We start from the raw sequence: 14,300 nt of genomic DNA, 5'->3' as shown, positions 1-14,300 counted from the left end.
CAAATCGTGACTACACAAGTTGACTTTTTTATTAATGAAAGAGAAAGTACAGCGCCAAAATAATCTACTCAAAAATCTAATATCATTTACAAGGAAATCAATGTCAGATAGATCACTAGCGCTCTGGTTCAGCTTATCAGCCACAGCTTTACCGTCAGAAAGGATCAGTATTGATGTCTAATTTTCCTCTGGTGCTTTGAGCAGGACAGTTCTGATGGCATATGGACCTGGTTGTGATTAGTCTCCCACAGTTGTCTTCGGGGATAATTTCAGAAAGCTCCCCTAAAATTTCTGACTATTTCACTGGCCTTCCTCCAAATTTCAAAAATTGCACTAACCTCCTTTGAGGTTAATTATCTTATAACATTTAGATCCAATCCATAATTAAAAAATAATGTTAAGAGAGAAAAAATAATATGATTCCATCATTACCCCTCATCTATTATATTATTTAATTAATTTAATACCAATTCACGCATTAAGGAAAAACACTAAATTTGTTGTTTATCATTAAGGATCAAATCACATATAGAATCAAAAAATAGTATATCATTTTATATTTTTCACTTAATACAAGATGCAAATTACTCTTTTCAGTTACATATCCATTGTCAAACATGATCAACAACAAATAATCAAAAAATTTGCAACCAAAATATTATAGAGAACAAATTTAATATCATAAATACTCTTGGCAACATATTAAGGTTAGTTGCTGAATTTTTATGATATTAAAGTTCACTCCTTAAAATATTTTGATTACAAAAATTTTTGATTATTTGTTGTTGATCATTTTTTATAACGAATTTGTAATTAAAAACAACAATTTAGATCTTATATTAAATAAAATATATAGAATAATATATTATTTTTTTATGTCATATGTGATTTAATCCCTGATGATAAACAATAAATGCTAGTGTTTTCTTTAATGTTTGGGCGGATATTAATTAATTAAATAATTTAATAGATGAGAGGCATTAGTGGAATCATATTTTTTCCTCTCTTATAATATCACTTTTTAATTGTTGGTTGGACCTAAATAGTACAAGATAATAAATCTCAAGGGAGGTTAGTATAATTTTTAAAACCTGGAGGGATGTTAGTGAAATAGTCAAAAACCTCAGCGGAGGTTTTTTGAAATTATCCCTTTTCTTTGACAGCACTCCCAATACCATATTTGTTCCATTGGTAATTCATTGCTGCATCTGTACAGATGATGGTAAGAGTGTTAATTGGAGCTCACCAATTGTGCCATGAATGTTTAAATCAAGCATTGTTCTCCTGTCCTTCTCGGTTGCACAGCAAGTTGGCCTTTTTGAGCTCAATCCAGTCATCCATAGCGTGTTGTGAGACAATATGGCCCTCCCTGTTTAAAGTTCTAGTTGTTCCTTGTCTTCCTTATGTGCCAAACTAAGTTTGCAGTCATTTCAATGTGGACTTTACCCTCTTCTCTTTCTTTCCTTTCAGCTGCTCTATCCCATCCCAATGGATGGGAAAGGATTTCCAAAACTATACATCAATATCCTATCCTTTATACACACCCTTTAAGAAGGTAATTAAAGAACACTAAGGCAGTTTGCTTACTTTAAGAAGGTGATTAAAAACCACGTTCTTGCATGCGAAGGAGAACAACCTTAGTGTGGGTAATTTGGTACTCCTTAGCCTTAGGTACAGAACTATATTCCATTAGCCTAAATTCTATCAATAAACAAATATGAAGGTTCTGAGAGAAAATTTGTCATTTTTGTTGGTCCATCTTTAATTTTTGCCTGAAAGACAGGGAAAAGGTAAACAAAATACATCAATGGTTGAAAAAGTATAAGTAAAATAAATAACGTCAAGGTGCTTTGACAAAAAGGAAAAGTAATGCTGTAAATCTAGTAATATATGTTCTGGATTTGGTGATTCGTATTGTAGATTTATTACTAATAAAACTACACAGTAAAGAGAAAGTAGAATGAAGACCAAAAGATTAGCGAGAATATATCTATCATTCCACCTTTCTTTCAATGTTTCTAAAGTTACAAATGATGTTTTTCAATATTCTATTTTTACATCATACAAGACCAACTATACACGTACCAACATTAATATAAATATATGAATTTAGAAATTCTATAAAAAGTAAAAAACTAATGAATCACAAAAAAGTACATCAATGTATCCATGAACCTCACAGAAAACTACATGTTTTAATGTTTCATCTTGAGGGATCAATACCTTGAAGAAAACCGAATGTTTTAGGGTCCGTTTGTTTCGGGTGAAAATGTTTTCCAGGAAAATATTTTCCTAATTTCCCGTGTTTGGTTGCACAAAAGTTACTGAAAACATTTTCCTATGTAAAATATTTTCACTCATCTTATGGAAAACAACTTCCCTTCCAAACTTACTGAAGTTATTTTCCGAAATGCATGCATCTCGCCTGTAGTATGTTCCAAACTTACTGAAAACATCTTGTAGTATGTTCTTTTTTTTTTAGTGTAAACAGGAGGATTCGAACCTAAGACCTCTTCCTTACACTCCCTCCCCCTTACCACCCAACCCAACCCAACCCTCCCCCTAGTATATTCAAAAAAAAAAAAAAATCTCATCCTGCTAATCCTATGCTAGTAATTAATTATGTATAATAGGGACATTCTTTTCTAGAGAAACTTTCAGCAGTGAGAGTGCAAGATATATGTCACAATAAGCATTGCATGTGATTGATATTTGACACTAAATGACCAGCAATTTGTTTATTGCTTAAGGAGATATTTTTTATTCATATATACATTTCTCCAAGATTTTTTAAAGTAAACAATGAGATAAATTTTCTTATTTTGCATGGGAAGAAGTATATAGTTATAATGTGTAGAAAGTAAAAATAGAGATAAAAGTGAAAATATTTCAAAAGTTAAACAAACACCAGAAAAATGAAGTAAGAAAATATTTTCAATAAGCTAACCAAACACCTGAAAATGATGAAAGAGAAATGATTTTCATGGAAAATTACTTCCACGGAAAATATTTTCCCAAGGAAAACATTTTACTTCCAACCAAACAGACCCTTAATGTATCATCTTGGAAGACCAATGTAACAATGAATAATGAATCTTGAAGGGAGTGATAAATGTTCCAATGTATCATTCAATCTTGAAGTAGGATGAACGTTCTAGGGTTAAGATCCTCTCCATTAGATTTCTCTCCATTGGCCTCTTCATTTATTTATATAATGTTATAAAATCACGTAACTGAGTCATTAATTTTCTTTTGATCTCTAGATCAACATACTAAAAAATGATATTGTTTTAAAAATATTTTGATATTAAATTTACACGAAACATTTGAAAATAAAAAATGGATTAAAATTATGAAAATTTTGCAATAATTAATCAGGCGACAAAACTTGATCAATTTCATACGAAACTTTATTCATGTATAACTAGTATAAGCAATGAAATATATTATGAACTGTGTTGATTTTCAAAAATAATTTTTAAATTAATTTTATTCGAGTGTAATGGACTGACGTTCTCTTTAACACAATGAAGAGAAGCCTAGTCCGAACGTTCTAACGTACAATGGTCGGGATGAATAGACAATCACACTTATCGCTTTGTACTAGCGTGGAGGAAAACGTAATGCTGCATGAAAGGGCCAAACTGACATCGTAAAGGTTACAGATGGGCTTTCCATGCTTCCTAGATATGCCAAGAGCCCAGTAAGATTATGATCCATAACTCTGAAACCAGGTACGAGTGATATACCCTATACTAATATCATCATTTCGTTCTTTTGCTTCAGCCTTCGAATCATTTACCATGGCGGACGAAGAAGACAAACCCCAACTTCGTCTCACCCATTATACCTCGAAAATCTCCGGCACCACCCCACTTCATTCCGCCGTCTCACCACTGCCGCCGCCACCATCTCCATCAACCCTGTCCATCATCAACAACGAAGACCTCTTAACCGAAATTCTACTCTGCTTACCACCAAAATCCCTCCTGCGCTTGCAATGCGTCTCCAAACTATGGCTCTCAATCATTTCCAGGCCCAATTTCCGCCGCCTTCACGCCCGCCGCAATCCCACCTCCTCCGCCGCCGCCACCAACCTCTTCTTTTACCGGGTATTTTGTTGGGTTCCTGAGTTCAATTTCCTTTGTCTTAGCAATAGTTTGGAAGATGTCAATTCCATGCGTGTTATAACTTCTAATTTGAGCAATCGAAGGGAGGGTTTTCCATGGCGGATTCACTCCTGTAATGGGTTGATCTGTTTGGACCCGTACGATGATGAAAGCACAAAATTTTTTATGTATAATCCTACTACCAATCAGAGTCGGTTTATTCAGCTTCCGGATTCGCCCGAGGATCGCCATTCAATTAGGGATTTGAGTTTGGCTTTCGATCCTTTAAAACCCGACCACTACAAAATTTTATGCGTTTGGATGAGGTTGCCGGAGATTGTACTCCGGTTTTCATTGTACTCCTCGGAGACTGGGGTTTGGAAGGAGACAGATGAGTCCTATGAGTTTGATTTTGAGTGGGATGAGGAGCTTGACGAGGATGACAACTTGAGTTCCATGTTCAATAGTATAAATGTTCTTTTCAAGTATGGGGCTTATTTGGATGATGCTATGCATTGGGCGAATGCTGATGGGGATTTTTTGTGCTTTGATTTGTGGAGTGAGAGGTTCAAGCCAATGCCAAGTCCTTTGATTCCTGATGACCAGTGGAGAAGGAATATCTTGTACTTTGGGGAGTCTGGTGGGCATTTACATCTCATCGAGACGTACAGTCCTCGAGCTACATTGGTTGATGTTCTGGAGATGGAGAGTGATTATTCGAAGTGGTATGTCAAGCATCGTGTTGATCTTGATTTTTTGATCGCTGAGTACCCGTTGATTGTCAATGAGGCATTTGATCCTGATGAAGTGGAAAGATATCAATTTAGAGTTCCGAGTTTTGTTGCAGATGAAAAAGAAAACAAGGCAAAGCTTGTGTTGTCATTGCCAGGTAAGTTGATCTCATATGACATTATCACAAAGAAGGTTGTTGAGCATGTGGAAATAAATCCTCCAGGTGCTCTTTATTTTGGAGAGAATCTTACATTGTATGATTGGATTGATGCACACAAGCACTTGGAAACACTTGCTTGTGTTTAGTTATTATGTATATCCTTTGCTATTGGTGCAGAACATGTTCTTGACTGAAATTCTTTGTGCATCGAGGTGATCTATATTGTTATCTTACTCAAATGGTACGCTTTCTTTGCTTTGGAGCAAATGAATGTCTGTCAAGTGTCAACCATTGTTAAGCTTGTTCTTGGTGTTCAACAGTTTGATGTCAAGGGGAAATTTAATCCAAGTGCTTGAATTAACCATATGACTTTAGCTGGATCAAGATGAAGATTTCCTAGTATTGAAACTACTTTGCAATCTTTCAATGTGGTTCTTGGCGAATTTAATCGCAGAGCTTGTTAAAAATCCCATTGAGAGGTCAAATGTCCCCTGATTTAATCAATACGAGAGTAAAAGAGTGCTCTGCTGAATAATAAATAAAGGGCTAGAAGAGAAGTTGGGGATTCATATCATCTATGTAAATGTATGTGGATATGCTGCAAAACCCCCAACTTTTGATCGAATGACGAAATAAATATTGGAGACCATAGAACCAAAATGGCTGAGGTAATACACAATAGCTCTTAACTGTGTCAGTTTAAACCAGAATGTAGTTCTTGCATCAGATTCAATTACTCGTCTAATGTGAATTAGTTGGCTGTCTAACTTTTCAAAGTAAGGCAAAAAGACAGATATCTTTGCTCCATATTCATATGCATTTATACAGATGTAATGTACCTTCATGTGTTTATCAGTACCAGTTTTTGACCTGAAACATAAGAAACTCGAAATCAAAGGGACAATTTTAAGCACTTTAAATCAAATTCCTTGACAAGCCTGACGAGAATAATAACCTCCCAAAATTTTGACTTAAATTAAAGGCTGTTTGTGTTCAAAAGAGCAAAAACAGAAGTAACGAATAAAAATTCTAATTCATCACACTTTCTCTAGACAGTTAAAATACCACAACTACAATTTCTAGGAGGTTGGACACCTTGGCTTGGATGTTAAAGCTGGACTTACAAGGCATTATTTGGCTGCAGATCAACATCAACTTTGTCATTGAGAAAGACACCTCCAAGAGATTGAACCTACAACTACAAGGGAACAAAATTCATGTTTAAGCAATTTTCACATTATTGAAGTCCTACCATAGAATCCTAAACGAATATAGGATTCTCACTTTGCAGGCGATTGAACAAAAGTCATATGTTGGATCTATGATTCGTCCTTCACATATCTGGCAGTTGGGAAAATTTTGATCCAACTTATTAACTCTTCCGTGCAAAAAAGAGAATTGACTTGGAGTTAACTAAGAAGGGTTGTATGCCATCAACATCAATATCTTCCATTGTATCATCTTTGGCCACGACTACTTGATGAGATGCTTTGTAAACCTAAAACAATATTATTTAGGTAATTGAGATGCAGTCAAATCAAATAATTAAAAAAAAAAGAGAAAAAAAAACATACTTATAAAGGTTGTTATAATTAGGAAATATACCCGCAGAATATCATGATTTTTGTGCGAAACCTTCAAACATTTGTCACAAATCAGCCCATCCAAGCATTTTTTTTTCACGGAAACTTGTCTTTCAACGATGGCCTTCAATGTTACAAAAATCATCATTTTGATAGAATTTTGCTTGAAGTAAATATTTCAACCATAGTGGCAGCAGCATGATTCCCAGAACTTTTAGAAGAAAAAAAAAAACTTTAACCACAGAATAGTCGTTAGTCTTCAGAATTTTGAGTTTTATTGTTCGTATAAAATTGAGTTTTAATGTTCGTATAAGAAAGATGTAGTTTCCTCATTGAATAGTGATAGGGAGTCCGAGTCCGACTCCGACAGGTCCAATTCTACGGATAAAGTGGGTCTGTTTGGTTATCAAGATTTAATAAAAATTTCAAATTTTGTTCTGCTTATATCATAAACATATTTTTTAATTATTTATTTATTTTATATATATACTATCATAAAAAGTACTATAGTGTTATGAATAATTGAATATTTCAATCTTTTGAACCACAAACAATAATTACTTTTCTTATCCACAAAAAAGAAAATATAAAATGAAATGAATTTCATGCTGACCACAAAAGACTTTTTAACATAATTTCAATCTTTTTCCTTGAAATTAAACACGAAAACAATGCACTTGTTGAAGTAATTTTTCTCTATGTCCGTTCTCAATTGGAGGAGGTCGCGAGGAAAAGGAAGAAAAGGGTGCTCATTTGCTATTGAGGTTGGCTGATTCGGAGGTGTGGATTGCGATTAGAGTGGTGGGACTGTGAGTTCACAAAAATTACATGAAGCATAGAATAAATACAAACCAAATTTTAAAATACTAACGAGTATAACATATCTAAAAAATGATTTTTTACTAATGGGTGTCGAATGAGCAATTTTGTATGTGTGACATATATCTAGACCCGTTAGAATATACACTATCAGTGTATAAAAGATTTACCAATGTATCTGTATGGACGAAGAACACCACTTTAAGGGCCTCCAACTATCGCATGAAAATTGGGAGAGATGGGGACCTCTCCCATTTCAATTCTGTCCAGTTTTCGATATAAACCGGAATAATTTTGATATAAACATGAATTATAACTGAATTACTATAAAACTCACGATTACATCAAAACTTCAAAATCTGGAACCTGAAAATTGGAAATGCGCATTCTCAAATTTCACAAATTTGGCCAAATCTAAATCATGAAATTCCCCCAAAAGGTTGTACGTGCAAACATCTAGTCCTTCCTACCCAAACAATGGCGCCTTCCAAACAAACGCATCATCTTCCTCTTTCCTGATGGTGTATACGTTGTTCTTGAATTTTGAACCCAAAAAATTTGAATATATATATATATATATTACTTTGCGTGGAAATTATGCTTGGTTGGCTCATGCATTCGTTAACAATTTCACATAAGAGGCTAAAAGGTAGTTTAAAAATCACAAGGAGGTTTTTTGGTTGAAACCCTAAACCAAAGGGCAATTTAAGGCAATTTGTATTATTTCTTGACTAGGCAGACTAGAATAAGCACTCAAAATATGACTTAAAGTAAGCAGCCTGTGCTTAAACGGGCGAAACCAATGAAATAGTAGATAAAATTAGCAACTAATTTTCTTTTTTTTAGTGGATCTGCCTAAATACATGTCAATTAGAGAGTTCAATAACCATAAAAACTTAATAGCTAGCCATTATTTGAGTGGTGATCTACGAGGTTCTCCTTTTCTCCCTTGCCTTCTAATTGGACGAAGCTGCTGGACTTCCAGGCCATTACTTGGTTGCAGATCAACTTCGCCATTGATTCCTTGAGCTGATTTAACCTATAAATGAACATAAGTTATGTATAAGTAAATTTAACACAATTGAGGCCTAAGATAAAATCTCAAAAAAGAAAAGGGGAAAAAAAATCTTACTTTGCAGGCGATTGAACAAAACCTATAAGTTGGATCCTTGATATATCCTTGACATATCTGACACTTCGGACAATTTTGCACTGACTTTTTAAGTTTTTCATGCAAAAAGAAAACCAATTTGAAGTTAATTATGAAGGGTTGAATGCCATCAACATCCATATCTTTTGTTATATCCTCTTTGGGTACAGCTACTCGATGAGACGCTTTGCAAACCTAATACATGATAAGTAAAAGTTTATTCCAAACCAGACCCAAAAAAAAATTAAATAAATACACATGCATGCATGTTGAAATAAAAACTAAACGTACCCGCAGAATATCATGATTTTTGTGAGAATTTGTCCAACAACATTTATCACAAATTGGCCCATCCATACATGTTTTACAGAAAACTGTTTTCCACCGATGGGTTTGAATGCTACAGGTATCAACGTCTTCATAGAATCCTACTTGAAGCAAATGTTCTAACCATCGTGGTTGAGTTCCATATGGCAGCATTGTAATGTCCCTTTTCAAAATTTTGGAAGGAAAAAGGAACGATCACAGAAAAGTTGTTATAATTCTCAGAATCTTGAGTTCCGTGGAGATGTGAGAGAAGTAGAAAAAAGTTTATGTTGGTTTATAACTAGTATATATAGGTTTTATAGACTTGGAAGTTAAGAAAAAATTGGAAGCGTTACTAGTAGTTTCTTTAAAATTATGAATTGTATCCGAAGTTTACTATAATTGGGACAAGAGATTAGCAATTTAATATAGAAATTTCTGAACTGTTTCCTTGTCTCTGCAATTTCACTGTACAAGGAAACACTTCTCTACTTTCGGTGCTTCCTATTATGGGTTCAAGACTATTCATTCTTTTTTAGTAGTATATGATGGCCAATTGCTTTTTTTATTGAGTTAAACCGGTCGGGCAAGCTACCACCAAGATTTTCAGAAGATTCTAAACTTGAGTTCGATGTTTAGTAAATTCAAACTTGAATTCGAGTTCAAAGTTTTAAATCGGATTTTTTTTTTCTCATAGGCGTATATTGAGACAAAATGTCCCTTCAAACTTTAATTGATATCAATGCATTAATTGCAAAATTCAAAATTGATCCTTTAAAAGGGTTGCGATTATGCAAAATAAGATTCGAAGAAATAAAAATTACTATTTGTGTGCAAAGTTGTAAATGACCAAAGAAAAGAGAATACGACATAATGGGTACAAGGGACTAAAACTTGTTCAATTCCATTCTATTCATGTACAAGCCTACTCCAAAATTGAGCACATTAAGAATCAAGACATTTTGGGGTTCCCTCGGGGTTTAGGTTTGTAAAAATTGACGTAAGCTCTTTGGGCTCCGAAAGAAAGAAAGAATCAAGACATTTTATTGCATTTAAAGGTTATCATATAGGATAACTCTTTCAAACGAAATAATTGCCACTTAAAGTTAAAACCAAAATACCTTATTTTCAGTCAACATTTACACTTAAATACTTATAGACCGACTAGTAATTAGCAATATGTGCAAATGAAAATGTTAGAGGACCTCTGAGCATTTAAATAAAATATGTGTTTTCACTCAAATTTTTTTTTAAATAAACAACATTATTTCATTCCCGTAATTATGTGTCATTCACTCGAATTCAAACTTTAGCAATTGTATTTCTCTTCCTCCTTTCGGTTTGCCTTGCGGAACCATAATAGTTGTGTTTTAAAGTTTATTGGTGTTTTGGAATTGGGGCTGAATGTTTTGGATCCATTCTGTTTGTTTCAAGGATGCAGTTTGGGCTGTTCAACTATCGAAGTTGGGCCTGCAGCTGGGTTGTGAATATAGAATGAGGCAGAATGGGTTGAACACTTTGACCTATTGGACGTCTAGTGTTTGCTATTGAATTTGTCTAATGGGTACGGGCTGGGATTAAGAAGAATTTAGCCCCTTTTTGTTTTTTTAGGAAAATGATCGGTTTCATCGTTTACATTTCCCAAAAATATTCTTTTTGTCCCTCACTTTTAAAAAGAAACAATTTTGTTCTTGACATTTAAAAACTGAAATTATTATATCCCTGAATCCAAAATTTCAATTTGAATCAAACCACCAATCAACCTGATTACAAATTTTGGGGGTGTAATTAATAGATCATTTGGTTAACTCAACTTAATATTCATGTGAAATTTAATGAACCTAAAAATAAAAAATAAAAAATTATAACATAAAAAAGAAAGATTAATCTTTCCTACATTATCATTGTATACATTGACGGTTTTATGTACCGCCATATCATTTTAATTTAAATTTAAACACCAAATTTTATATTTATGATACACATCTAGATTCGCAAGCGGATATACTAACGGTGCATGAAAAGATTTACCAAAAAAAAAAAACTCTATTATTCCAAGACAAAGAATGACCTTTTATTTTATAATTTTTATTTTTTTGGTTTAATAAATGTCATGTGAATATGATGAAATTGACCGATTGATCTATCAATTCTATTTCCGAAATTTATTACTGGGTTATTGGATGGTTTGATTCAGATTGAAAATTAAGTTCATGGATGTAATAGCTTTAATTTTTAAATATCAGGGACGAATTTGTTTATTTTAAAAGTGAGGGACGAAAAGAATATTTTTGCAAAATGTGAGGGATGAAACAGATCATTTTCCTTTTTTTTTTTTTGAGATAGTAACTTTTATGATACATGTACTAACACAATAAAATTAGATATTAAAGCAATAACGTGTAGAAACACAGCAAAATTATCACTCATTGAAAGTTATCTCTTCAAATCAATTTTATTTATCTGAATTCAAATTAAATACATCTGAACTATGAATTACATAGTGCAATTGCTCTAATATGTAAAGCATTTTATTTATAAACTTTACATGTACTATATTAATTAATATATTTGTTGTATTTTGAAATGTTCTTTCAGTCATCCTCTAGTTCAACCACTCACCTACGATTGAACCAGTGATTCAAAGACGGGGTGCCTTTGCTGGGTTTAATAACTTTAATAATTACTCAATTCGATTATTAGGTGTTAGTTCTTGAAAAATGAATTTAAATCAAGAAACTATCTAAATACAAAGAGGACACTAAGAACAATAATAGGTGTCATTTTTTGGAAAAATATATCTAAATTGAGACTAATTTTAAATACTAATGAAACATTAAAGGTGACTTTTTTTTATTTTTCATATTTTTTGTAGAGGAGTAGGACTGCAGAAGTGGGGAGGGGGTAAAGGAATTAGACAAACAAACAATGACGTTGTACCTCATTTGGTAACTATACTGTTGCACTATTACTTTATTATTACTTCTAAAAAAATATTCTTTCGCTGCAATAAATCTATAGTCGCATTTTCTAACCATGCTATTACAACCACAGCTTCATTTATTACTTGCAAAAAAATCTGAAAATGGAAAAATAATATTGTCATGTCTTTTTTTTCAGTATTATCATGTTTATTCTATTATCCCTTGCAATTCAGTTTATCACAAAAAAAAAAAAAGGCAAATCCACCATGTGACAAAGTTGAATTGAACTTCTTTTTGGCCAAGTTGGATTTGAAAGAGTAATTTCCAATGCATTTATCGACATGGTAATTACTAATTACAATTAGTATCCTTCAATGGGATACCTACATGTACTCTACATACGGATGACAGCTTCTGATTACTGGAGTTTCCAGGCTTTGCGTCCATCCATGTGGAACTTCTTGAGGAGTCGTCCAAAGAACATAGCCACAATAAGAATTAATTTGCCCTCATCACTCCATTTTCCTGCATTCCAAACCACTTATCTTGACAATTTGGATCAGGCTCAGCTGCTTCTTACAACTACATCCTGTTGAGAAGCCCACATTTCCACAAAGCTAAGGGAGAGACAAGTTGGGAAGGAGGAAGTGGGAAAGTCTGGAAACAGCTGTGGAAGATGAAGATAAAGCACAAACAAAAGCTGATTGTATGGAAATGCCTGAACCAAGCCTTGCCAAGTAGGGAAGCAGTACATAAACGAACAGGAAATGGTGATATAATCTGCAAGCTATGTGGGGAAAATAGTGAAACAATGGAACACAGATTCTTTCAGTGTAAACAAGCACAAATGATATGGCGGATGGCACCCCTCCAGTGGGATGGACTTACGGAGCACACTGCTGATTTTAGAAGATGGTGGAGTATGTTAATGGAAGTGCAGACGCGAAAGGATGGAAGAGAACACATAACCTTAACAGTGGAAATTCTTTGGCAGATCTGGAAAGTCAGGAATGAAGTTGAATTCGAAGGCAAGAATAGACATCCAATGGAAGTCATCAGGAAAGCAACCAAGGACTGGGAGGAGTATCACCAATCACAACAGATAGAACATCGAATGAGCATCTCAGAAACAGAAATAGCTCAAGATGAGGAGGAAAGGGTGGGGGAGGATGATAACTTGCTGAACATTAGCGTTGAGGTGGGGCAACACGTAGAAGGGCAAAATATGGGAATTGGAGTTACAACAGAAAACAATCTGTGCCAGAAATGTGAAGCTTGGATGCTGAATGAGAGAAGCACTGGATCAGCAGTGCTGGATAATCTTTTGGCCATCAAACTGGCACTTTGTAAGCTAAAGGGGAAAGGGTGGCAGCATATCAAGATCCAAACGCCATGCACTCAGGTCCTAAATATGATACGGTATCAAGCTTCTAGCAACCAAAGGCTGGCAACTCACCTGGAGGACATAAAAGATCTTTGCTCAATGTTTAGGAAATGCTCATTTGATAGCTTGCCTGTTGAAATGAATAGACTCAGTGCTAAACTGAGTAGATTAGCTATGCATACACTTTGATGAGGAACTCAAAGCTCCTCAGTGGCCTAGTCCACTTTTGTAAAGTCAAAATTTGAGCCCTTCTCACACCATGTAGTGTTACTTCCTTGTTTCATGAAATAAAATTTCTATCGTTTCTGAAAAAAAAAAAAAAAAGAGAAGCCCACATTTCCACAGGCACTGCCAAAAGACTGAGCAGCTTTAATTTCATTACCCACTCGTGACTCGTGAGACAAAATTTGTAGGTAAACTTTTTACAGATATTACCCACATTCATATCCATTTTAATTTTCTAAGCAAGAAATTTGCTTGGAATAAACATTAATTAGCAAAAAAAAAGTTTACTTTTTTAAAGTAGATGCACCGATTTTCTCTATTTTTATCAAATTCAAAAAATATGAAAATTAATTTTTTATACACTGACAGTAGATATACCATTGATGTTTGTAGACATCCATGCTTGGAATTCTTGAAATCTCCTTGTCCAATTGGATGGAGAGATGTTATCAATGGTAAACATTGGGTCTCCTGATTTTCCAAGACAATGGAAGTAGCAGGGATATACTCATATCCATTTTGGTATTGTATGCCTTTCTCGTTCAACTAAATTTAAATTTGAATTTCAAATTTTGTTTATGTGTCATGTATCTAACTTTGATAGTGTATATAAAATTTACTCAAAAAGAAAATAGGCCAAAGAGAATTTCTATCTTTAAAATTGGATTAAGGGTAGGAATCAATGTTCTTTTTAATTTAAATATATAAAATATTGTAGTCATTTTTTGATTAGTCTATATATCTACATATTTGAAGACAACTTTTCAAATTCGATCTCTTAGGGATCTCCCAACTTCCTATCCTTTTCTCTTAGACTTTTGATTTATTTTAATTAGATAAAGCAACATTTAATGTTAAGATTATACACTTACCACATTGAATTTATCAATTAGCAACATTCCTAAAGT

General features: G+C 33.7%; 2 protein-coding genes across 2 annotated transcripts; both read left to right on the top strand.

The window, feature by feature from the left end:
* The first annotated feature begins 3,752 nt into the window (after positions 1-3,752).
* On the top strand, positions 3,753-5,268 carry LOC140009685 (F-box protein At5g07610-like). The gene has a single exon (XM_072055882.1). It carries the CDS (start codon positions 3,804-3,806, stop codon positions 5,145-5,147), a length of 1,344 nt encoding a protein of 447 aa, XP_071911983.1. The 5' UTR covers positions 3,753-3,803; the 3' UTR covers positions 5,148-5,268.
* Positions 5,269-12,187: 6,919 nt separating this feature from the next.
* LOC140009977 (uncharacterized) lies at positions 12,188-13,356 on the top strand. The gene is made up of 2 exons (XM_072056330.1): positions 12,188-12,254; positions 12,347-13,356. The coding sequence occupies exons 1-2, from the start codon at positions 12,188-12,190 to the stop codon at positions 13,354-13,356; spliced, it is 1,077 nt and encodes a 358-aa protein (XP_071912431.1).
* Positions 13,357-14,300: the final 944 nt, after the last annotated feature.

Source organism: Coffea arabica, chromosome 6e (assembly GCF_036785885.1).
Source record: "Coffea arabica cultivar ET-39 chromosome 6e, Coffea Arabica ET-39 HiFi, whole genome shotgun sequence".
NCBI classification, from domain to species: Eukaryota; Viridiplantae; Streptophyta; class Magnoliopsida; order Gentianales; family Rubiaceae; genus Coffea; species Coffea arabica.
The sequence above is the reverse complement of the archived record's forward strand: the minus strand, read 5'-3'. Positions and strand labels throughout refer to the sequence as shown.